Below are 27,719 nucleotides of genomic sequence, written 5' to 3' on the forward strand. Positions count from 1 at the left end.
CAGTGTAATCCTCATAGGTCCACGCAAATAGTTCACTCCAAAAAGATCAATGCATTCATAGTCTCTTAAGTGTGTCCCATAGTTCAATAGATGCCAGGGTCATTTCATGGGAAAAAGCAGTCATTTTTCCAAACTTAACCCAAGTCACTTAGTATTTTATTAATTAAAACTAGTATGTTAATCTCCATCTAAAAACAGAGACAGCCAAGACAGATGAATGAGTTTAGGTGCTGAGTAATCAAGACAAGATGCAGTACCTGATAAATCAGTTCTGAGATTTCACACTAGTTTCAGCTTTCAAACACTGTAAGGTTTAATCCCATGCACAATGTTCCACAACAACCTCACTTTGAGATGACAAGTATGACAAACAGTACCAACATTTGTGTCAAAAGAAAAGGTTCTATTCCCTGGTCAGGCAAAGACTGAGACATGTTTATTGAGAGGTAGCTATGCATTTAACAGCATCTTTGAAGTTGAAAATTTAAGCAATCAGTGATAGATCAAACCTGCAGCTTTAATCACATGTGCCACTTGCTTTCCCAAGCCACAACCGTCTTATCCCTGACTAGCTTTACCCATGCCTCAATGAAATTTGCCATGTCACCAGCAGTAATGCACATCATCTTTCATAAGCTCACCCAGAAGAAGAAAAAAAGATAGGAAGACTATACAGTACAGTAGCAAATTCAAAGTAGGAAAGATGGTTATAACAATGCTTCACTACCTTTTTCAGGTTCTCCACCTTGGCTGCAAACAGATATAATCTTCACAGCCCTGTAAAAATGTCCTACAGACCCTTCCTTAAATTGATTTTGCAATGCTAGCTTGCTATTCCCAAACCAAACTTCATCTCTGTCTTCAAGAACGACATTCACACAGTCATATTACAGAAATTACTGTGCAAATCACCACCAGGTAAGGAAAGTAGTGCTATTGATGATTTAAAACATCTTGAACTCTGCTTTCTGTACATTATGTTCTCAAATTCCTTTTCAACAAAGACTAGAATTCCACAAAAGAGAATGAAACAGCATCCTTCACTGTGTAATTTTGGTGCAGCTGAAATCCTGATAATGAACAATTAAACTCCGCCCACCTACTCTCTGTAAGCAGAAACATCAGAAATACACTGCATCTAAACTAGTCAATTAATTAATTCTCTACATCAGCTAATGTAATCTCCACAAAGCAGTGCTGCTTCCTATGCACATAGTCTGGTATGCTTATCCCAGCCTTTAACATGAAGTTTCTTCCCTTCAGTGTATTTGCTGCTGAGAGGTCACCAAGAACGCCAGCTCCTCCTCGTACACTTTTCCCGGCACAGGCAAAGCTCAGCATTTAGGATTTCTTCCAGCAGCTATCATACAAGCGACTCCTTACTGTAACCCTCTAACCTATTTAGTGCAACTCTCCACCCTTCCACCTTCTGCTTTCACCTCTGAAGCTGACAAATTTCCAAGATGCTGTGAATAGGAGAGATGCACAATACACAGAAATCTGACAAAATCCAATCCACAGGTTAGTCTCAGATATCACTAGCTCATGTGATAGCATCATGTATAACCAGATGAGCCAAGGGCCAGTTTATAACAAAGAGTCTGAACTGGGGCAGAACTAAAACAGCTCAGCTGTCATACTGCACTGAAATGGCCAACGGCTGCTAACATTTCTTTTGCCTTATGTACGACGAGTCTGCCAGTTTAGGAGTGCGCTGCCTGGCAAGAAGCTGCATTGTTGGCTGATGCATCTAATCTTGCCTCAGGAACAGTATTTCTCATCTCCTATTTCCATTAAAGAGTTTTCTCCTGCAAAAAGCCCCTTCTTTATACAATCCTCAAGAAATCATCAGTAAACACCACTCTACATTAGAAACAGCCTTTGGATCTCTGGTTTTGATATTGGATATTTTTGTTTTAATACAGCATTTCAAACATAATTTGATTAAATAATCTTTTAAAACATTAATCTTTGCCCAGTTCCTTGAAGAGTTGTTTGAAACGTTCCTATCGTTGCAAAAGAGAAGAAGTGGTTTTCAGGCAATCTAAAGAACACAAAAATTTCATACCTTTTAAAAGCCTGCAGTAAGTAGTATAGAGTGTCCTCATGGCCAGTTCTTGCAATGGCAGCACATGATCTGTTTCTGTCCCTATAGATTTCACCTCTGCTGGCAGGAACACAGTTAACTGTCCCGATGAAAAAGAGAGCAGTTTCACCTCTGAAACCTGAATTGGAGAACCACAACTGGAAGGACATACAACATCAAGAAAGTGGTTAGAAAATAATTAAAGTAACTGTATGGGAAAACCCAGATGACCAGCCCAAAGCACACTTGATACTGTTCTTCAATGCAGCACCTTCCAAGGACTCATGAAGAGTGTGATACATACTGACATGCATTTCCTATAGATCCCCAACCTCTGTGACATGCTAGTCATGGGTCACCTGAAGGTCTTTACTGACCAAGTAACATGCAAAAGCTAGAGAAATGACCACACAATGCAAGGAGATCAATCAAGTCCACTACTGATAGCTGTCATTTGTCCCTTTTTGCCTAAAGGCCGATTCATTTAGTCTCTGAAAGCCACTGTCACTAAATATTTTACATAGGGGAGCAGTTTCATATCTAACAATTGGTTTCCTGTGTTTTAGATCAACTAGCAGAGAATGATCATAGATTTGTCAACTACATGTCAGACAAACTACAGCCACAAAAAAAAAAAAAAATAGCATTTAAGTGCCACTAGGTGATTCTGTACTGCAGCTTTCCCCATCCTGAGTTCCCTTGGAGACAAAAAAAAACAGAACAACCACCACTACCACAAAAACAGCCTATGCTGTAATAAGAAGATAACCCAGTAAGTCTACTAGCATTGTCCTTCCCAAATCATAACAAGAAAAAGGAAGGTTATTTGGATCCAAGGAGAGAAACTTAGCCTGTAGTAAAAAGAATAATTCTTTACATGATTGCTGTTGCAATCTATCATACCAGAGACACACGCAAAGGAATATTCTACTAAGAAGTTGGGGAAGTCAATGGGGCAATTGGAATTGTTTCTGACAACTTAAATTTGAAGCCAAGAGCAAATTGTTAAGGCCAGTTCTAACAAACAGAACAGAAACACAAATTAGTCAGCCTTCCTAGATATTGGACCTAAAACTGAGGTAACTCTATTAGACCATTTCAGACATGAAAGAAACTTCATAGTATTTCTCTGATAACAAAGAATCTCATCTCCTCTGATTAAAGGAAAGCACCCCAGAGAAACAAGCAACAAAGAACAGCATTAACAGTCAATAAACCTCTTCTCAAATATTTAATACTTTCCCGCAAACCATTAATGCGATTAAAAAAATTAAAAATCAGGATTTCAGAGATCCAATATTCCAACCATTAATTCCCCAGCAATACATTCCCCCAAAATTAGCTATCACATATTTTCATGTTTATCAACCCCTCCCCAACCTGAATAGAAGGTATACCCATAACCTCCTACAATTCAAAGCTAGGCTGTTTGGTCTGCCTGAAGAGTCAGTCTATTAATGTCCAGTGCTCCTTCCCAAAACAGTGAAACACAAAGAAAGCAATCGAGTTATATATGTACACCCCCCCCCCACATATATATATATAAAAATAAAAATCAGGATATATCAGGGAAAGAATTTTGTCCTAGGAGTAGTGCTGGGTAAAAGAACAAACACTTCACAAAAATAAACTTCATGGAGGTTAAAAACAGAACAGGCAGGGATGGGAAGAGGGGGGAGATGATTTATCAAGCAGGAAAAATGGAGATGACGACCCCTGGCATGTAAGCCACAGGGGAAAGAGCTATGACCACCAATTGGCTCCCTTCAACAAGCTGACAAATACCTAGCTGCAGACCATGAAATCCAATCTGCAAAAAGATACAACAAAATTTATTCTGAGTGCTGAGATCATCACCTCTTATGTAAAAGACTCTTTTTCAGTCAGTCTGACTGCAGGATTCCTGGACAGATATTCATTGCTTACACAATGCAATTTATATTCTGTTTTCAGAAATCTACCTTTATATTTGTAACAGCAACATGTCAGATTTTGTTACTGAGTGGATGACTGGGAAGAGTACTAACTCCTGGATCTTCAACCCCTTTGCCTGACCTGTAGAAACCTTGCACTGACTACTAATGCTTACTTGGAAAGAACATAGAAATGCTTCAGATTACCATTAATGTATGATTTTTAACAATGTCACCCAGCACACCATCAAATAAAAACCTTGATTTCTTAATAAAATATATAGGAATGCTTTTTCCATGTCAAAATTTTTCCTTAAAAATAATTTAAGATATTTCAAGAGTGTTTCACAACATAGAGAAGTATACATTTGGTACACAAATGTAAATACTATTTTGTTTACAAAAAAGGTAAAATTATTGTATTTTCCAACTCCTCGTTATTATAAAATAATAATAATTAAAAAAATCCAAAGATTATTATTGACAAGCCTTCTGTGAAATTAAAAAGAATTGAAATAGAACTCAGCATGGAGAGAAGAAGAGTCTCTTAACAAATGATGCCATTTAAAAGATCAGTGGAAGGATAAAAAAAATTCTGGCTGAGAGTGAAATAAGAACTTCGGATGTTATAAAAGTTAAACAAGTGGTTATTTAAAAATCACATGAAAAACACGATAGTTGGACCAAACTTTTGGGGGGCATGTCCTGTATTTCCCCTATTGTTTTCAGTCAAATCAATACAGTTCTATTATCCTTAGGGTCAACTATCTAGTCTCACTAATGTCTTTCTTAGAAGAATACTCTTAGTTCTGAAAACCAACAAAACCCTAAAAATTATTTCATTGAATTTCAAATCTGTAAAAGGTTGAGGCTGCACACAGATCAGCAGAATTATAATACAACTGCAAGTATTTAAATATCACATAACCAGCTATATGACACAGGAATATTAAAAAAAATTAAAATGTCAAGACTCAATATCTCACACATTGCAGTAGAGCACAGGCTGTAAAGAGGGAATTTATATTTAATGTAAGCTCAGCTGAGAGCAAGCATACCAGAAATTTATAATTACATGGTAATGGGGACAATTCTCCTCTGATCAGTTTTATACCAGCAGGACTCCATTCATTTCAGCAGAGCTGATCCTAATTTATGCTAGTGTCAGTGCAAAAAGAATTAAGCTAGTGTCCTACACAGCCCACTTTTTCCTCACATCCTAACCACAAACATGAAACAGCCTAGGATATTTTTAAAATGTACACTTAAAAATATACCTGTCAATCCAGAATTCCTAAAAAAGTTACTTATTTTAGTTAGTAGGTGCCAAGCCCTACAAAGTGCTCATGCTGAGATGTAAAGTGAGTGAAGGAGCTGCATGTGACATTCAAAGAAACATCCTGTAACTTACAGAAATGTTAAAAATTACAAGATAATTAAATACTGCAATATATGTAAGAAAGTTTTTGCATTCTTTAGCTCTGAAAAAAAAATACCTATTAAGTCTACATTTTTGGTCACATTTAAATGCAGCTAGTCTTCAGCTTCAGGCCTTACATTACCACTAAGAATTCCTTTGGAGTAACTGCACTGACTGTTACGGTTTAATACTAAAATATTGTAAGTCAGCAAATTAACACACAAGATTTATTACAAAAGTAAAACAGAACTGGCAGCTGCAGTAATCCCCTTAAAGTAACATTAGTTCTGAATCAATCAAAAAAAAAAATCAGTTGTATCACACAGGCACATACTTATGAGACATTTTACAAAGAAAAAATATGTAAAATATTTGAATTAACTCATACCTACCCACTGCAACCAATGACTTTATTATACAGATAAGATGGAAGCCCTTTCAGATGAATGTTGTTATCCACATAAACATATTGTAGCTCCCGAGAACGACCTAAATCTGGGTTTAGAAAACAAGAAAAAAGTAAGGGGGTGAAGGGAGGACATATTGACAAATTTAAGCAAAATGATTCTCTTTAATTAAAAAAGGTAATCAGATTCAGAATAAGCAAAGCAAAATTACTACTTTTCAGTTGTAAAATTTGAGGCCAATTATTTTATTATGGATGAATTGAGAAGTTGTTTAGAAAATAGCATTTAAATACATAAAAAACTCTTTTCAATAGTTTTGAAAATCTCATTATGAATTTTGACACTGAAAACTCTGAAGTCATTCTGGAGAAGCAAAAGGACAATTTATTTCAGAGCTACTGTGCATACTTTAAGAACGTAAAGTCAAATCTGCTTTCAGTAACCAGTCTAGCTTCACTACTTGTAAAGTGGGAAAGAAATAAACAAGAATGCTTGCTTCCTTTTCCCAGAAAGGGATACTTGTTTGATTACATTAGTCATAACGAAATGCAACTCATAATCATTCAGAAACAAGTTTATGTGAGGTATTAAATTACAGAACTCCATAAAATTTCCGAGCATTAAACAACAGAAATCACGGCTACAAGTAAACAATCAATATGCCTGAAGCTTCTCACATATTTCTATTAGAATATTCATAGCTGACTGACAAAAGCAGCAATACAGCCTGTTTAAGCAATAGCTTCATGGACTAGAAATACATTAATGTATCTCCAGAAATTTAAAATAAAGTGGAAAAATGGAGCAAAGTTGAAAGGGAAAATTTAGGCTTCTAGGAAGAATTCTTGGGAGCTGAAGTTTTGCTTGTCAGTAACATCTGTTCACCGGTAAAATAGTCCTCTAGCAAAGGCAGTGAAAGACACATTATTATGAGATACGTAAAGAGAGACCAAACAATAAACTAAAGAGGATAGCCTAACGGCGTTCTGAACTGGCAAGAAGGTTGACGTGTTGAATCCTCTGGGCAGCCCACTGCACCTGCAGCTTCTTGGCCACTGCAGATATTCAGGTAGAAAAAGGCATACGCATTAATACAAAGCACGCGCCGAGCAACGCTGTTTGAAAGCCTCTCCACTTGCAAGGGAATAGCTGCAACTCAAGTGAAATGTATTGTAAAGAAAAAAATTGTATGTCTCTTTCTTATCTTTTCATACTCTTAAAGAAGCTATTACAGAAACTAAGCAAGACAAACAAGCGTTTGGCTGAACTCAAAGCTTAGCATAACATTGACCAATTCTGACTTCCCATCTTTACCAACTGTCAGTTATCCTGATTGGCATAAAAGCAAAGGTCACCTCGGAGAGATTAACATAACTTCTGTCCCCTTCATAATCACAGCTGTTATACCAAGAACAGAATAAAAATTAAAACATTTTCTGTGATATCTTTCTTTAGAGATTCTGTTTGGAGTAATGAACAGTCTATGATCCCTCGTCATTCCCTACTACGACAATAGGTAACACAATCCTTTCTCTATCATTGAATAGTTCTCCTTGCACTCGGAGCTCTGGACGTAATTTAACGCAGACAAAGCAAATAGCTTTTTAAGTGATCTCTCCAAACAGTTGCCAGTCTTACAATATATTGAATGCCTTCAGCTCTCACCATTTGAATGGCAGCTGCAAGCATCAGAAACCTTGGAAGATCATGCCGAGGAACTTCAAAGGTGCTGCATTATCAAATCTTTTGTGTGAAGAACAAGTGATGATACCAACAGAAAGCCTAATAGACTCCTTTTTTTGGAATAAAAATGTTAACATAAAACTCGAGACTTGCTTTTCCTTTTAATACAGTCTTACCCTGCAACAATCTATACAGGTTTTCTCTTCAGCTTCAGGGACAATAATCTGGCCTTTATTCAAACTAGAGTCACTGGACATCAGGGGACACCTTCAACCAGCACAGGCTTCTTTAATGCTGTCCAAAGACGTTCTAGTTCAAAGCACTATACAGCGCCTACATCAACTGTTCTGCCCCCCAAAGTAAGTACAAATATCTCGACAGACTGACCAACACTGCTGGGAGGTGCTACTGTGCATCATTAAGAGCCAACACTCAAAAAGATGATTTATTTTGGCTCAGGGTCTTGCCTGGCCAAAAATAGATTATTGAAGTTCTGGGATATTTTTAGATGAAACAAAAGCATTGTTTTCCTACACTGAATAAAAATATGGTAATACTGGGACACTAAAATATTGCAACACTGGAAAAGAATCAGCCAATAAAAATTAGAGCACCGTGTGCGCATGGCACATCTAAAGCTGAAAGAATACTACATCATGCTGCAGAAACTAATTATACTAGTAAGAGCTGAAAACTAGGGGTTGCCAGGTAGCTTGAATGTGCTACTGTCTAACTTATTAATTAACTTAGTTAACTAATTAACTTATTAATTTAGGGAATGGGAAACAAGTTTTTAAAACGGCTCATTTGTTCATTTCTACACAGATGTATGTAACTGCGCTCAAATCAGGCAACAAAAAAAAAAAAAAAAGATAACCTAAAGCTACTCTTTTCATATGCATTTTGAGGGGAGGGAGGAAGGGAGTTGTCTTTTCTTTCTCCCTTGATATGCCTCATAGCATAAAATAAAGACACGGCAAAGAGATGTTTAGACTGTAAGTTCGGAGTTGAAGATTGCATTTCCTAGGTAATAAAAGCAAATTTTTGGACGTTAGACAAAATATCTCAGCAGGAAAAATTCAATTCCCAACGCCAAATAGCCTGTAACTATAAATGTTCCTTTGATACCGTTTCTTTGCATTAAATAACCAAGCATCAACCAGTCTCCAAAAGATTTTTTCATGTTTCAAACACTATGCATAAAGCTTAGTTAAATTTAAATAAATCACTTAAAAAGCCCTTTGTATCCCATCTCCATTAATTTTTATGTCTTATATCAGTCAACAAATATTGTTAAAACTTCTCTAAAAAACACACTTCTTAAGAACTTTGTGAAATAAGGAAGCTGCCCATCTATGAAAAGGCTAAAGCTACAAAGAAGGTTTTTATGTGGCTTTTGCAAGCACTGTACTGTGTCTAAAACATTTCCACTTTCCTCCTTCCAGGCTCCAAGATCAAAGACCTTTCTCCTAGAAATGACCAAGTGCCATGAGTCCTGAACAAGCCCCAATTCTATTTTTTTTTCTTTCTTTTGCCTTTTTTTTTTTTTTAAAAAAAAAAAAAACCTCAGGGCCTTGGCATATGCATTCCACATGGCTGAAGATGGAACAAAAGCTCTTATGTGTCTGCACTGATGCTCTTTTAACCATATTGGGAGGGCAAGGATACAAAAGCAGCATATACTGAGGTAGAATAAGACCTTTGTTTACTGTGCACTGATAATTACTAGACTCATTTTCTAAACAAAAAGCACACACAAACCCTCAATAAAGTAATATAACACTGAATATCTTCTGTCATAACATCCAGTACTGCCAGTACACTTCTAAATTTATAGCCTATTTTAATTATATTTGTACTGTATTACATAAATCATTTTTATTCTAGCACTGTCAACAAATTCAAATTTCTACTTGCAATGGAATTTGTTTTCAGGCATTGAACCATTTAGTAACGGTAAAATTTTAAAGTTAAATTTCTATCAAAGGGTAATTTATAATATAATATAAATAGACAGCTATAAAATAATTAGTAGTTCCATTTACCATTCAAGAAGAGAATTCTCAAGATCACTTATCAGACCAACATGAAAGCCACATCCTCGACCCAGACAAGCAAAAAAAAAAAATAAAAAAAAAAAAAATAAAAATAAAATGCACACAGTTGGCCAGGATGCCATTTCCAGTTTGAGTTGCACATACAGTTCGGATATTTTTAAAAATTTTAGGAAGGCCCAAAGACTCAAATCCATGCACATTTATTTCTTTCAATATAAACTGGAATATATGACAGCTGAAAAATAATCATTTATGTGAAATATTGCTATATCCAAGAATTAAGTATATACTGCAGAATGAACGACTAATTCATTATTGTTTACTCACCTGCTTGTTTATATCCCAGTTTTGAAAATCAGAGAATAGCATGATATTTATATTATACTTTTCAAATGTATTCCTATTGCTACATGTTTTTTCTTAAGATGTACATGCTCTCAAACTTAAGAAAGGAAAATATTACCATTTAAAATGGACAAAACTACATAGTACATTTCCAGCAGTGCAGTGAAGTTCAGGCTTACTGCTGGAATATATCTTATACCTCTTAATCTATGGAAAATGCAGATTTCCATTGCACAAACAAGGCTTCTACAAGCAGCTTTAGGGTTATGATTAGATGAGGAAGAACCGATTCTGTGGCGCAATGGATGTTAATCACCATATGGAAAACAAGAAAAAAGCCACACTTTTAAAAGCTAGCATGTTAGCCAATATGCTTAAAACATAACTATTTCTTCTAACATGGACATGTCTAATAAAAAAGAAAACACACATTCTGTCTGGTGATAAATAAGATGTCTGCCTTCCTATTCCGCTCCCTAATTTCAAAAACTTGTTTGACAATTCTTGCTTGATTACTACTTGTAAATGTTTCTACAATGTCTCTCTCTCAGTTATTTAACCTTCTTACTCACGGTCATTAACTGTGAAAGTGAAGTTGGATGTAAGGGTATACACAAGACAACATTTGCCAACATGGGCAGCTAGCAGAAATAATGCTACAGTTGTGCCTCAACTTCAGTAATGCTCCATGCAGTACCATACACTAAGAAAAATGTATCTCCATATAAGATAGATTTAATCTTTTTGCTTTTCAGTGCACTAGCCCTCTCTTCTACTTTATTTCATCACATCTTGACCATTCTGAAGCCTTCTGATTCTTCAGAAGGCAGGATTAAACATTTACATTTATTCCGTGCTGCTTTTCCTCTGAACTTTAGGATTTATGATTCAGTTTCCTATTCAGAGATAGCAAATTATCTCCAAATGTTCACCAGTGAGTCACTATTAAGAACTACTGAACAAGGTCAATTGATAGTCTTTGATGTTTCCCGTTATTTTAAAGTTCCTTTTGAATGTTTTGAATTTTGAATCTAAAAATAAAGAAAAAAAAGAAGGTGCGTCATTTTATTAGAGATTTATTTCCTCCTTTTGAACTTGAAACACTTCAGCAGATCTGTGGCTGATCCAGGTCATAGCTCACTTACAGATAAGCTACTAGCGTAAAAATAAAGCAAGCTTTTGCATTATACTGTTCAAATCCTTTACTGTTTTACATCTTATGATATAGAACAGCATCTTATTTTTGCAAAATTAAGAACTCAGAAATCTTCAGCTTCCTTCCCTTATGAAATGGAGTTAAGAATATTTGCCAAAGTAGGAGTAGTTACTTTGCTCGTTTTAGAGTACTGCGGAAACTGGATGGTGCATCCTGGGACTCATTTTCTCATTTATATAATGACATATGTTGGGATATAACCAAAACACTCCCTCTGGAGAGGTTATTTGCAGTTCGTTTATACTACTGACAAGTGCTTCTAAGAATAATAATAATAAAAAAAAAGACTATCAATTTCTTTGAAGACTAGATAGCTAGTACTACCAAAATTTTTATACAATGTAATTTCTTTAAAAATGAGGTAATCTTATTTCTGGTCACCTTAATTTTTATCTTTTTTCAACGTAAGTGCAACTTCTTCTGCACCTAATTAACCAAACTCTGATCATGTACTAGCAAAACTATCAGTGGTTATTCCCTGGACATGACAAATCTGCACACATGTCCATATTTCAGCAGGATTAGCCCTTGACAGTCCACTAAATGTAAAGAGTAATAAACACACAGCAAACGATTTGCTTTTCACAGGCAAAATACAGTGTCCTCCCCTACGAACATGGCAGCTCCTCCCCACAAGAAGATGCCACACACCTCCTATCCTCGAAGTCTCCTTCTACAGTTCCAAACTTATAAAGGGTTAAGAAAAAGGCAAATTAATTCTTTCTTGGGCTACTGCTGTGAAAGTTTTGATGGATGCCTACACACAGCACAAACTAAAATTTAGCTAGATTATGCAGTGCTGACATTCCTCATGATGTAACAATTTCTGTGGAGTTACTGGTTTCCATGGCACGTTAAAAACCCTAGCTGAAGAATCTTTGTTAAATCATCACATATAGCAAACAAACAGATCATTATCCAGAGTGGTGGAACTCAGATTACATAGTATTATATTTAAACAGGACATCATTTAAACTTTCTGTTCCCTAGTTAACTAAAAATAAAGCAGCTTTGATAGCTGACCTACTGCTTTAAAATAGACATGAAACCTTAACGTTTTTCACTTTTTTCATTACCTTATTTTCCAACAATGTGATCACTGTGACAGCTCTACAAACAGAGTTTGTAGGGACCAGCATAGATGAAAAATCACCTGTTGCAGGGTTTCGGGTTTTTTTAAATTTTTTAGAAAGCGGGTTTGTTTTCTCATCTCTTCTCCGACCCCCCACTAGTCCGAGGAACGCAGTGACTCACCAAGTGGCAAAAAGGCGAGGCGGTTCCCAGCCATGGACAGCTCGTTGAGGCTGGGCAGCTGGCACAGGTGGCGGGGAACGCACCACAGGTGGTTGCGGTCTGCAGTCAAGTACTGCAGCGAGAGACACATATGCAGCCTTTCAGGTAAAGTTATCAACCGATTGGTGGAAATGTCCAGAGTTTGCAGCTCCCTCAGGTCTCCGACCTCTACAATCCAAACATTAGGCAGGGAGATATATTAATATAATTTGGTTCATAACAAAGCCACAAAAAAGATCGCAGCAAGTCAAAAACAAAAGTCAGCAGCTAGCCGCTGCTCTCAAGGTACTACTCTATCAAGCTATGTTCAGAACTAAACTAATATTCCCCAATACCTTCACCTTTCAAATCTTTAGGTTGAGGAGCAGCTATTTGTTAGGCAGTATGTTTAAATACGACATCTCTCAAGACAGCGCATTCCTGAACTGTGCCTATTATGACCGACAAAAACATCAAGCAATTTCTTGGGCCAAAATCAGGAATAGCAAAAATCAATGCTTTAAAAAAAAACAAACAAACAAAAAAAAAAACCAAAAAAACAAAAAACAAAAAAAAACAAAAAAAAACACTACATAGCTTACTGTTAAGCAAGTGTGTTTTACGTGACCTCAAATTCACGTAAATGTAACTTAAAAAAAAAAAAAAATCTGAGGATACAATGCTGATATCTACCTTACTTAAGATCCTCTTGCAATTAGACTTACAGATACATGCATATCATTTTTCTGCTTAGTGACAGTCTTTCGCCAAGCATGCTTAGGAACAACCGCTCCCTACAATTTAAAAGGGCTAGCCTGAATTAGAACAGAGATTCATTTTAACAATCTGTAAATTATTATGTCAGGTCATGTTATTTTAGGAGGACATTACAGTAAGTTATAATCTATAGTTGCAATAATGGCAGCTTCTACAGATTTTCTTTCTTAACACTTGAAAAATCTGGTTAATTATTGCGAACGTAAGAGTTCTGTAGAAGTCCATTTTGCATTTTAAATAATATCACACAGCTTTTTCTGCAGCTATCACACCAAGTTCTTCAAAATCTACAAGACCTGATCAAGTAAGCAGCTTCACTTGTGTAACGGAGTGATTCCTTTTGTCTGGCCTTCGGGATCAGGATGCGCTTCTCCAAAGACTGATTGACAAATACATTGAGAAGTCTTATGGATTATCTCATTTGTTTATTAATTCTTTCACAGTAAATCTGTAAATTGGATAGTTCGATGAAGTATTTCCCCTGAACATGGGGAAAACTTTAAACAGTTTTGCTTTGTTTTTAAATTCATTACAGCAATGTAACCAACTCATCAAGAGTTTAGTGCTCTCAATTCTCCTGAGAACTCTCAGCATCTTGCAGAACCAAATTTTCTCTGCCTTAACTAAATGAAACCAGCTTTTGCTGGTTCATCTGATAGCTGCTGAAGAAGACTCCCCAAGATTTTCCACACTGAAAACATAAAAGACATATTGGATAAATAATTCTAAAATACACAGTCTACAGTTCTATCACCCAGATTTTTTTCTTTTTTAAACTTATACACAGGGCAGCTCTATTTCAGCTAAATCTAAACAGGGCCTGTTGAGCCCTTAAGCTCCCTCAGCAGCAGGAGCTAAAATATTTGCTATTCCCCAAGCTCTGATACCACCTTGTATGATCTCTGCACCCTGAGACGTAAACAGAGAGTTAGATTAATTTCAAACCATCTTATACACAGTGGGAAAAAGAAAAATGACGAATTTGAAAGTTGACCTTGGGAAAAATATTTCTATCAATGTTACTGAGAACATGAACAGGAAGTTTTAATTCCATATTAAAGATTTTCACAAAAGCAGTAATTAATAGAAGGTTTGTGTGTGCATTAACAAGGAGTTTCTGCCCACTGCAAACAACCCAGCACTAACTACAGTAAAGAATCAACACAGTACATGCATCTTTTTATAAACAATCCTGACAAAAGCAGCTGCTATAGATGACCACATTCTTCAAACTTTTGACAGTTTTGATATAAACATCAATTGTGAGCTCTGTTTAAAAGAAAATTACTACAAGATTGAAAATGAGTTGCAAAGAAAAATAATCACCGTTAAATAGCACAAGACTACTGCGCAAAACTACAGTAGAGCAGTCTCATTTTTAAGAGTTTTATATTCATCGCAAACAAAGCCATATGCTTTAAAACAGTGACAGGAAGAGAGCCACCTACATTCAGCCAAACCACTGACCACATGCAGTCAATAATAGGGCTAGCTATTTTCAGGCACTAACCTTTTTCTCTCCCACTAAAAACAGTATTCTAATTCAGTATAGGTCCAAAAATCCCATAAATGTTATGGTTGGCAAAGCTGGCAGAGTTTCAAAGGCATTGCTAGAATGATATGTTTCAAATCTAAGAGGAAATAAAAGTATTCTCACTTTATCCTTCATCCAAAAAACACATACTTGTCCAAAACTTCATCCTCTCTACCTTAATCTTCCAATCCATACCAGATGTAAACATCCACTTTCAACATAGAGTACCATATGTTACAAAAATACCCACCAACCCATTATGAAGAGTAAGCCAAACCACTTAAAGTGCCATCAGATTAAAGATACAACCCCCAAAGACTCCCCACCACAGAGTTGAAAGCTCATTTTGAAGAACTTGCTCAGACATATTTTAATGACACTAAATTGGTTTCAATCTCGAAGCAAAGGAAAACAATAAAGAATAAAACAAAATATAAACAGTCCATTAGTAAGTTTTTCAAGCTTTTATTTACTAAATACTATCACTCATACTTTTAAATTCTTGCAACATAAATGCTGAAGGACACCTTTCCTAACAAGGAGTGAAAGATTTTATAAACTTCTCTCTTGCCATCACTGAGTCAAGCACTTAGACACTTACGAGACGGGGTCTTTGGACATTTTAGACAGACACAGAAAAGAAATAACTACTCCCAACTAAAAAGATTTGTTAGAGAAGGGACTTATTTAGAGATTTTAAACTCAAACAACGCTGCAACAAAAGAGTTATGCATCACCATTAAACCACACTCAAGAATTCCAATTACGTTTAAATGAAATTCATAAATGTGTAATTTAAAATTTATATTAGCTTCAGTATATTAACACTATCAAAATCAACACAGCATCTCACAGCACTGCACCGAGCCTGGTTTTGACATCAGAAGGTACAGCAAATCCTTAGAAGCTTTGCTAAACTCATCAGAATGACCCCAGATTTGTGGAGGCACACCGAGTGCAAACTTGAAGTTACTGTGTTGATTCCTGGACCAAAGTGTTTCAGCTACATCCATCTGCTTTCACATATATTTGGGCAATTATGTGGCTTGACCATATGGTACGAATGCGCTCACAGGATAGTACGCATGAAGTATCTCACAGACTGTAAATTCACATACGGCCTTACCTCCCAGAAACTTATACCCAGGCTTACACCCAAAGTCCTGCCTACAGGCTTTGAAACTTGATTCCAGTGACACACATGTACATACGAGTACTTTAGACTGTATTCTGAAACTGCCAGCACTCAGAGTAATTAATTCGTCTTTTTCATCCTTGCTAATATGAAGAGTAAACACAAGATTCAGAAGTGATTACCATGGCTCCGAGAAATAGTCCTCGCATTTGTTGCAACAGCTTTCCAAACTACTTGGAGAAAGGGACAAATGAACTATCTTTTTATGTGTTTATATTTACAAAAGAAAAAACACCAAAAAGGTATGTGTCTCAGCCCCAAAAGCATATTGTTACAAAAAAGTGACTTATTAAAATAATTTAAGAAATTTCCAAAATTGTTGACCTTCTAACAAAACTGATTGTATTTATATAAACATTATCTAGCAGCAGAAAAAATATATATATGGTTCAGATGGCTTAAATGCCAGGTTTTAAAATTAATTCTTATGGTTTTATTTGCAGGAAAAACACCATCTGGAAGTAACCAGCCTATACAACATATAATAATTGCCATAGGCAATTCAAACTTCCTTAACCTTCTAGGGGTACAGGCTCCACTAGCTGCATAAGTAAAATATAACTAACAGTTTTCTTTAAGTTTCAAGAACAATTCCACCTTTCCCTGATGGGCCATAACCCAAAATTTCATCCACAGATATATGAAACACATACACGACTGGATTTCAGTGCATGGAAGGCACAGATTTACTTTAAATCAAACACTATCTTAGTATTTCAATCCAAGAAGAAAAAAAAAAGGGACAGGAAACAGCTACAGACCTACCTGCATGAGTATGCACCTCAAAACAGGATATTAAGAGAAAGCAGAGAACCTACAAGGAATGGAAAAAGGGACTGATCAGCAAGGAGAGCTGTCACTTAGAGGTCAGACTGTAGAAATTAAATGAAAACTGCCAGGAGAAACAGCCACAAAAACGGAAACTCTCAAAGAAAATGAAAAACAAATAAAAGCTCTTGAAATAAGAAATAGAACAAAGAACTGGTGTGAACAAGGGGCACAAATTAGCAGGACAAACCAAATATTAAATTAACTTTTTGCATCATTTTTTTCCCGCACGAATAATGCTATATATGAGGACAGAGATAGAATACCTCATGAGAGCAAGGATAAAGAACTTGAAAATTACCACATCCATTACTGAAATGAAATGAAGCTGCTTAAAAAATATCCACCCCAGCATACTAAGAAAAATGGGTTATACATCAAAACTGCAAGCTCAGGAATGAGGATTCTCAATGAGTAAGACATTTTGAGGATAGTAGCCTAGGCCTGGAGAACAAATGTGTATCCTTTGTCCAAAAAAACCCCTGCTCTTCAGAAAGAGGTGTTCCGTGGGAAAAGCGTAATCAAGAGTAACCAACAACTTGAACATAAACAGTGGAATAAAACAGGGATCTTTCCAATTGCAAATCATATTATACTACTTTATCTTTCTTCGATGAAACTACATTTCTTAGTTAATGGTACGGTAACACAAGTATAGCATCTAGTACTGCATACACTGAAAAGCAAGTTACTGAGATGGAGAAAACATGATTAGTGGTGTTCCTCAGGGTCCTGCTTTGGTTAGAAATGCCACTCTACCTTGGTTGAGAAACTAGGTTTTGGTTTGTGGATGACACAAACATTTAAAGTACTGCTAATACAATACAGAACCAAATCACCATACAGGATGAGACACAAGAACTACAGCGAGACTTCAGTGACAGAAAGGGAATGAAAAATAATGGGGAAAAAAATTGCAAAGTCATGAACTCTGAGACTGATGAGAATTGATATGAGTCAGACATCTTAACTTGAAACAATGAAGGAAGAGACGGACTGGGTATACTGGTGCACAGTATAAGGGTAATGAGCCACCAGGGAGAATGACTAATGCAATTTCTAGATATAACTAGCATTTTAGCAGGAGCAAGGAAGTATGTGAATATACCTTTGTACAAGGCAGAGAGTGACTTCATCTGAAACACAGGTGTTCAGGAACACGGGCAGTGTTAAAAAAATAGAAATAAAAAATTTAATCAATGTAACTACATAGCCACCACTATGGCACTCTGTTGATTTCTTCCTCTAGCAGCACCACTTGCACAAACAGACAACTAAGTATGTCCCAAGGATATGATCAAGAATAAGCCTAATGCCACAACCCAACTACTGAATTAGCTGTGGAATCTGGGGACATTCCTCATGCCAAGAGGCTGAAACCACAGAGACTGATTTTCTTCTAGAGCATGGGCAATGGTGCTAGTCCTCCTGTTATCCTATTCTCACTCCCATCTAACATCCTGCTGCCACAGGATTCTAATATACAGGTCACCCTCTCGTCTGCCATCCTCTCTGCAACTTTAGCAGCAAACAGTAGTTTCAAAGCTGCAAGACTTCTGTGCAACAAGTCTTTACTTGCTATTGAGGGATTTTTTCTGGCTTGTGGTACCTAGAAGGACATGAGTCCTAAGAGAGTCAAGATCTGAGCTGGCTGGCTATGACTATGATGCACCGGACTTCATGCACCAAGTGACCCCTTTCTTTTCTAGGATCTAAACAGAAAATAGAGGGCGTTTACAGAAAATAAATAGAAGATACTAAGAGTCACTACTATACTTCACCCCTGAAATATTATTTTAATCAATTTCCATGAACCTGAGTATAAGATGCACCTTACTATTAGACCTGTAAAACCATTTAACAGTAAGCTACAGATGTTTTAAGTCTTTCATATATACAAAATTTAATATTTTTCACATTTGAAAAAAATGTAAGCCTCTACATGCCTAACACCTTTCAAGTTTGCAACTCTTACCAGTTTAAAACTGTTCTGGATAGGAAGTGTGAGTACAAGTTAAAATAACTAAGAGATAGAAGGGAAAAAATCTTTAAGATCAGCTCTGGGATGCCTCAGGAGGACTTAAATAGCTTACAAGATGGTTGAAATAAGTTAAATAGCCTATTATATATTACATTACATTTACTGTCCTATCACATAGCTCACATTTCATGGCTTATAAAGATTATGTTTTCTAGCACAAATTGGCTCTTACCTGTGCCATGTTCAAACAAGAAATTTTGATCACAAGTGAAAATTGGTATTAGATTTCAGGACAGAAAAAAAAAGCAGGTAAAAAGAATCACATTAACATTTTGTCACTACTGCATGCAGGACTTCCACTGTATTGCTAATGGGAGCGTTTAAAGGGTTATGTTTTTCATGCACAACAGACTTGAAGATTTGCTGTATTTTTTCTGTGCAGCCCAACATTTGCTCTGTATTTTAAGAAAAAATGGAGAGACTGGAAGTGATACTGCAGAAACTGCCTCACAGATAATCTGTATTTAAACAAGGTCGACTATTCCATAGAATTTTCTCAGTTTTTTAGGTCATAAACTTGTATGCCAGCTGATGAAACTTGATTTAAGCAATACTTATACTTCCATTTCCCAGAAACATCCTGGCAGGAATGAAGAGGGAAAAAGCTTTTCTAGGTCAGGATTGCCTTTGTAAATGAACAGTCATGTAAGTAACACCTCAAAGATGTTCCCAATTCTCAGGTTCACCTACTTCAGCCATAAACTATATTAAAACACCTCTAAAAACTTTTAAGAAACAGACAAAAGAAGTGAAAAATACATTCTATTCAATTTACTCAAATAGACTCTTTTTCTCAACCTTGCTAACTGTCACACACAAATTGGGTACCAACCCTTTTTTATTTTGTATCATTATCTATGCGCAAAGGTGGGAAAAGTGGCTTTCCCGTTTTGCAAAACATTAATCCAGCAAAGTGGCTGAAAACAGACTTCAGACACGAGGGTTTCGTTAAGTTCCAGTAACACAAACTAAGTGTCAGTGGTTCCTCCTCTTTTTCCACAGTTAAACTTCAACTGACAACACTGGCAGCCTTCTGCATTTCACCGGTCCAGCTCTCCGTGCTCTCCTCAGCACCAGCACTGAAGCAACTAAATCTTTTCCTCCCCAAACAGACAGCACAGATCCGGGGAGGTTATCAGCTTCTGTTCTACATCTCCCCTCAATGTGCTTGCATCACACCTGTTAAGCCTACATGGTTTTTTTGCGAATTCCTGCCAGAAATCACCCACACAAGTGCACTGCTTCTCCAATGATGACAAGTCTTTTGAGGCAATAAATGATTCGAACAGACATAGTTTTGGAATAGAGTGCAATGCCAACAGAAGAAGCTACAACAGTTAAGGGTATGTATCCGCTCACATTCTTTAAGACAGATGCCTCCCTAAGCCCCTTTATCTAAGGTGTTAATTTTTTAAAATGTCAACCTCCAATTCCCAAAAAAGTCTTAGTTTCCTAATGCTTGCACTTGTGCTTTCACAAGCAAGTAGGAATTCCATTTTATTTCATAATCTGATAGTCTCAGTGAGAAAAGTTAGAAAAAAATCAGGTAATAACAACACCAGAAATTAACATATATAAGAGAAGTGGGAAAACTGGGTGAAAACAGTGAGTAAGCAGCAATACAGAACATTTTATAGACTGGAAAAAACACACAGTGGTTTACAGAGAATGGTAACTCAAGGCCATGAAGCTTTTTTTCAGAAGAGAGCCCATCCTTTCATTTTGCTCTAGTGCACGCTGTCGAGTACATTATAACTCCAAAACAAGGTACTATTGCTATACAAAAAAAGAGATGTGAAATTAATGTATTAACGGATCGTTCTACAGTTTTATTAAATGATGTGCCTAATTTTGGAAAGAGGGGTTCAGATGAAATGTGAAGAGACAGAATGGTATTTTGTCAAGTATGTTGCATGAAAAAAAATCTACTAGTGCCTTACAAAAAAGTCTGTTATTTAGGAAGTGATGTACTTTCACTGCTGACTTTGCTTTGAGGAACAGTCACTTTCCTGTCTGGGGTGTTCTTGGGCAGTACAAACAAACATAATAGGAATGAAGCAAGAGATGTATTACATTTCTCTTGTTTTGTTTCTGTCTCATCATCTTTACTGGTGCATTTCATTTACAGTTCACTTTGCATTAATGTCAAGACACAAGCTATGAAAAAAGCCTTCCAGAAAAAATTAGTGCATAAAATAAAGAGCTAATAATTTGAAATCAAAAATCTGGCCAGCTAAAAATGGCTGCTCCGGTGCCCTGCAAGTACAACAAACCAGTGATCACCAAAAACTGAATACATCCTAAGGAGAGATTAAGCATAGTTCAGGAAGTCATAGAGACAGGGTCAAACTAGACCATAAAGTCTGTGAGAGCTCTTTCATTTCTTATTCTTGAAAGGAAAAACTTCAGATCAACTCCACAGACTGGTCTCTCTCCTAACCTGTTACTCCTTTAGTGTCAAAATAATCCAAGCAAAGACCTATCTGTTGTGTCTGTTGCTATCAACTGTTTCCAGCCAATTGGAAACAGATGCATCTTTACTCCTTTTCTTAAGGCTCCTCCACCCCAAAGTAACCAAATGCATAACGTAAGATGAAAACTCACTCTGGACTTACAGCTTTCAGTGGAAAAAATATTACACTGTATATCAGGCCAAATGATGTCCACTCAAGTTACTACAGGGAGATACTAAAAGAAGCCTCTTCCCTGAGGGTAAAGCTGGTATCCGTAACAGAAAACAGGAAACATTCCCATTGTAATAGGAGTGCAGCCCTCTTAAGTGAAAACTAGGGTTGGACATGCCACCTTCTGGCAGCAGCAGCAGCTCAGAGAGCTTCCACTGCTTCTCCCCACTTCCCTAGCTCAGCTGTGCTTAAGACACATCTGTGAGGCCACCCAGAAGACTAGACAATTCACCGAGTCAGAAAGACAGGCAGGAGCTACTACAATGATGTGGCTACTAAGAAAGTGATATACAGGGCTAAACAGTTTCTGATTGTCATTGAAGAAAACAACATCCTATCAAAAGGTAAGTGTCCTGATTTTCAAAATGCTGAGAGCAACTGCAAGTATCATTTCAACCCGCGGGAGATACTGCTGCATAGTGTTTCAGCTCTGTACAGAGAGACAAGCAAGGCTTGCAGTCTTTCTCAGAACGAGCCCCCCACACACTCTCGGAATTTACTCCTTTAGCTACACAAATAAGTAGTCTTAGTCCATAAAGCTCTCACACCTTAAACAATTACCACCTGGAGTATACTTGCAGTTGTTCTGCATCGAAGCCTTCCATAAGGAAAGATAATTTAATGCAGCCTTGGCAACTCTTAAGTCAAGCATGGCTCTTTATATTAAATACTACTGCAGTAACATTAAGTTAACTGAAATCAGTTTTCAAACGCCGCATGTGTGACAAAGTTAATCTCATGAAACACCTCCAGTTCTACACATTTTCTTTAAAGGCTTTTTCCATTTAGATTTCGTGTCAGTAAATGATGCATTTTATTTTGCCTCAATTCATTTAATAGACTAGTTGAGTAAAAACAAGTATGTCAATAATAAGCAATATTTTGATTTTAACTCTCTCAAACCGATCCATTGAAAGATACAAGAAAATTACTTCTGGTCAACAAGATCAGAATGGAAATATATGTATTTTGAAATTCTTCTGTTGCACAAAACTAACATTTGCGTTAGTTCAGTTCCAAAGACCAAATAACCTTGTTCTCCAACCTCTTCTGAGTATCCAAGTCGCACTACTAAATTCGTTTAATGCACACATAAAATCAACTATCCGTTAATAAAGCTAATCACTGTTCATAACTTACAGAGAGCCTGGAAAAAGAAAAAAGCAACCAAAGATACAGAAGTATATTCATAGCTAGCTTTGTTTATAACGGCTTAAGAGTTTGGGGAGGGGGAGAATGAGGAAAAAAAAAAAAAAAAAACAATTTTTTGAAAATACAACACCTCAAAATTATAAAAATTAAAGTTCAAGAGCTATTTTTTCCAAATATAATAGGTCTAGATGGGAGAGCACTATCTTTTTTATTTGGTCATCATATCGTGTCAACAAAACAATAACACAAAAACCAAAACAACAACAAAAAAATCAAAATATTTCAAACTAGCAACAGATTTTGCATGAAATACAAGTAGCAAATGATTTTAATAGTTTAATAGGTAATAGGTAATTTTATTCCAAAAATTCAACGGGTGAATAGGCTCTATACACTAACAACTACTAAATTTTGTTAATAAGAAGGTTTGCAGCCACGTCTTATCATAGCAGATGCATACTCTAACTCACTAAGCTGGTGTAGGATTTAATGAAGTTTTTCACCATCTAACCAATGCTGGTAAAAGCAACAAGCAGGGGTATATCCCCCCCCCCCCCCACAAAGCTGCTTTGCTTATATGGCTTGCTTTACCTTGGTTTAGGGCCCTCTTGGAGTAAGTCAGGGCATCTAAACAAAGTTTGACAGTGTAGCATAATGAAGTCGGTAACACATTTCTAATGTAATCCTGGAATTTGCAGTTACTATTACAATCTCTTTTTTCACATATTTTACAAACTGTTGAAATATTTCAGAGAAGCGCCCCACAGTTTAATATCTATTCAGAGCTGAAGTTCTTTGCATCTAACTACACTCTATTGAACAGATTGTCCATATTAGTCTTCATTCTACAGAAACACATACACATTTGTGCATGAAATATCTCTTAGCAGACGTCTCAATGCCAGAGCTTTAGTCACAGTCCTGTCAATATACATCTTTCTTTACCCATGTGAATAGCTATTGGCAAAGGTTTGTGAGATGGATCCTGAGCATCTCAAAAACCTCTTAGAGAAGTTCAGCCTTGCTTTTGGATAACAGTTCTAAGAGAAAGACTTCTCCAAGTATTTTAAAGAGCATCTGTTATAAAGTTTCAGAAATGAGCCACATATATATCACATATGTGCTTAAACCAAGCAACCAATAAAGTCAGATCTTTACTCTCAGAATCATCAGCAGAAGCATTGTGCTGGCAGATGAATTAAAACCAATTTTTTCTAAAATTCCTGTTTAGAAAGTTAGTATGACATTAGGCACTATCTGATCACTCAGTTCAGTTCAATTTCTCAGAATATGTTAACCAGCCGCAATAAGTGATTTTTGCAAGAACAAACATTCAAAAGGAAGAGACTTACTAGAAGTCCCATACCCTCCATTTCATAGCACAAAGGCAGGCTAACACATGCACTGTGCAAGAAGTAGAACTTGCCTCATTATAGCCCCTAGGTACGTTGCTCAGACTATGACTGTTGACAGCCATAACATGGAAAAACCCTCATATTAAACCCAAAAGCAGCGAGTTTTCTGTGCTCTTAATAACGGATTAAGCATTCTGTGGAAAAAGTCCCATTTGAAGAGGTGGGAAGGGGGCATTTGCCAGAGCTACCAATAGACGAATGAGCTGTAGAGTCTTACAATCCACACGAGTAGTATGTGAATTAAAGCAACTAGGAATATTAGTTCTGATAATCTATATAGACTTTCAAATATGTTTCCATACATAAATAATACCTCCAAACACTCAGAACTAGACTACAACACAGGATTACATTCCAACACAATTAAATTCCTGGTAGTCTACTTCTCTACATCTCACATTCAACTCCATCAGGTGTAAAACTGACCAACAGGTGAAAAACTCCCACTTCTCCTTCCCCTCCTCCAGTACACATGAACTCACACAAAACAAAACACTAATGGAATAATCACAGCATTCAATACACCTTCAGCCACTTCCAAAGTTATGTTCTTCTGCAGTATGTAACTGCGTCACAGTGAGTCCTCTCAAATGCAATTTTTCAAATAATCAAAACATAAAACAAAGACAAGTTCTATTTGACCTTCATTATTTAGGTCTGTGTGCCAAGTCTAATCAGTTCTCACAAGCACACTCCACTTTTTAAAACAGGCTGTGTAACATAAATTTTTCAAACTAAAAGGAACAGAACGCATTGTTTTGATGCTACAGCCTGAAGCCCTTTATCTGAGTTTTATCGAAGTATACTTTAACACTGATCAAAGCAGCAATGACAACTTAATGTTCTTTAAAGTTATATATCGCTGCATAAACTTCCCACTTTTGTCTTGTGGCCTCCAGCTCAGCATGTCATTGGGAGCATAATCAAAGGTCAAGAGACTTGCAGTAGTCCTGTGTGTCAGCTGAAGCAACGGCAGGAGCGAGGAGTAGAGTAGGGAAGATTAATTCCATCAGGGTTCTGTTTTCACAGATCCTAGAAAAATCATGTTGTCATTTCTCCTGTCAGCTGCTGAAGTCATTTATTTGAAAGGCTACAGTGTGCATTAATGTATGTTGTAGCAGTATTTCCACTTTGCCCTATTATCAATTTCATTATGATCCAAAAACTCGGTACCAGAGTGAGAAGGAGTCAAGTATTTCAATTTAAATTCCTTTCCATTTGGTATTTTGTACATGCTGTAGCAGACATTTTGTAAGCTAAGTTTGGAGGTTCCTTGGACACATGAGTTAGATATGAATGAAAAAAATACTTAATTTTATATTGACATCCATACTAGTTTAATTTATTTTAACAGTTTACTGAGAAGTCTCAAACTGAGTTTACTAGAAAAATACTAAGCAATTTTATGTTTAATGAAATGTGTTGCAATCAGCAGTACTGAAGATTTATCTATAAAAAGGCATAAGAACATGCAACATAACTCCACCATGCTTCTACAGCTATTTGTAAGACATCTGACACCTGCACGAACTTTTTAACTCCAGATCAGTGTTCATCAAGATTCCTTACAGGACTCTTAACATCCTCAAAGTGACTGCCCAACCCCCCACACCACCTCCTGGAGGAAAACCCTGGAGAAATAAGGCTTATAGTGACTTAACAGATCAAGGACTGCAGAACAGAAGCATGACCCAGGATTCAAGAGGCAGCTCCAAATCTCGTAATAGAGAAACCAGTTACTAGCTCGTTCACAGCTGCAGAATAATCTGCCTAATTTAAGCTTTAACAGATCAGAAATTTTGCAGGACAACCACCTTCCTGAAACAAGATATCACACTCAAGTGTGTGTATTTTATAGAGTTCATGTTATGGTGAAGACTTGACACTTTTCAAGCCAACCTTGAAAAGTTTATGAGCCAGGAAGAATGTTATGACAGAAGAACCGCTACTGCCTAACTAGGAAACCAAAAAAAGACAAGGCACAGGAGCCCATTTGAAGAAAAGATGAACCTAGCAGGTGGATTTTGGGCACCCAGAAATTATTAAGGTGTCAAATCAAAACATTAAAGTTAGAGCAAAATTTGTAACAGAGATCTACTAAATCTGCTCCCACATCCTCAGGAATGTAGAAATGCTCCAAGTACCTTGACGTTAGAAGCGCTCAGACTGCTGTATCTTGGCACAATTCCCTTATCTCCTACCTAAAAACCCTGAGCGAGACAGCTACCAGGAGGAAAGCAAAAATTTTGATTTTCACAAGTGGAGTACTTCAAAGCACAACAGGCTTGAGAGCACCACTGCTAATAACTAGGTTGGCTCTTCTCTCCTCCATCCCAGTTTCACCTACACCTCATCAGGTTTCTTGCTGCTTCTTCTCAGAGAGAGAAGAGTAGAAAGGTATGGGACTAGTGGGGCCAGATTCAATGAGTTTGATGCAAAAATCTTTCACAAGGTTCTCTTGTAGAATAATGTCGAACAAATGTCAAGAGGTTGACACTTCTCAGAAGCTAGATAGTTTCAAAGCACTAAAAACATAGTAACCTGGGATTCTGATGCTCCACAAGAAATCATCATTGAAAATTACAAATTCGGCAACAGCAGGTCTCACGTAGTTTTACACTGAGAAATTCTTACCTCCTAAAAATACATTCTACTAGAAGCACAGTGCAGTAAAAATTATTTTAATGTCTAGAATTCACATGGTGTCACTTTGGCAGACATCTCTTTCCAGATACGTGAGGCCATCATAACTTTCACTAAAGCTAGCAAGAGTCATCAGATAAACAGGGAACTTTTACATTCATTTGCCAAGATCGTATGAAGAAACTGCATTAAATTAACATGGTCTTTAAAATGCTGATACAGTGCACCCTACTCTCAGATACAGCTATGTAGGAACTCAGTAATTATATGTGCATACTGTTCACATATTAAATAGAGTAAAAACTCAAAGAAGTAGAGACTTTTTTCCAAATTTAAAGTATCATTATAAACAAACTAAGAGCTAAGGAAACAGTAACTGATCCCAAATTTTCAGTATCTTGCTAAAATATGTAGCAAAGAAGTAAAAAAAAAGATTTCAAAACAGTAAGTTTAATGAAAGGGTTTGCATGCCTTTTAAATATTGCAAAAGTAGTATTAGAAAACCCGAACACTTGATATTTCTTTGGTCTCTAGGTTTTTGCCTTAGCCTTCACATTACTGACATGAAACCACACTCTAGTTTCAGTTTGTCCCTGATGGCTTTTCCAGACATGTAAAGAGCACTACAGCAGTTTTAACATATATGTTTTATAAAATTAGAGGTACTTGAAAATGAGATGCACCGAGCCATACCACACTTACTTTTTAAGCAAAAAAAGTGCTCAGTAAGATAGCTTAATTTCCACATACTTTTTCAGTGATTGAACTCAAATAGAATAGCAAGTTTTAAGACAGAATTTGCTAGTCCTATAAGCCTAACATAGAAAGCAATATTTTAATACATAATGGCTTTCATTGTGAAATTTAAATTGACAGCTCCTTCCAATTGTTTCCTGTTATTTTCCAATTAATGAATCACAAAACACACAACAAATGCATTTTTGAGAACCTGCTGAGGAACATCATAATGAGGAATACCACAGGCCATTGTTGAAAGGAAGATTTGGGAGGGTTTCCCCCAAACCCCTTCTTCTTAACATCGTTTCTGTTG

At 36.6% G+C, this 27,719-nt stretch overlaps 1 protein-coding gene across 2 annotated transcripts in view; it reads right to left on the minus strand.

Moving 5' to 3' along the window:
• The window catches only part of LRRC28 (leucine rich repeat containing 28), a 56,529-nt gene that overhangs the window by 10,125 nt on the left and 18,685 nt on the right, over positions 1-27,719 (minus strand). For both annotated transcript variants that reach the window (XM_062583829.1, XM_062583830.1), the window contains 3 exons: positions 12,382-12,588; positions 5,812-5,914; positions 2,069-2,244 (listed from right to left, as the gene is read on the minus strand). In XM_062583829.1, coding sequence (XP_062439813.1) covers positions 2,069-2,244; positions 5,812-5,914; positions 12,382-12,588 — 486 coding nt within the window. The remainder of the gene's footprint in view (positions 1-2,068; positions 2,245-5,811; positions 5,915-12,381; positions 12,589-27,719) is intronic.

The sequence above is a fragment of the Rhea pennata genome, chromosome 10 (genome assembly GCF_028389875.1).
Source record: "Rhea pennata isolate bPtePen1 chromosome 10, bPtePen1.pri, whole genome shotgun sequence".
In the NCBI taxonomy this organism is placed as follows: Eukaryota; Metazoa; Chordata; class Aves; order Rheiformes; family Rheidae; genus Rhea; species Rhea pennata.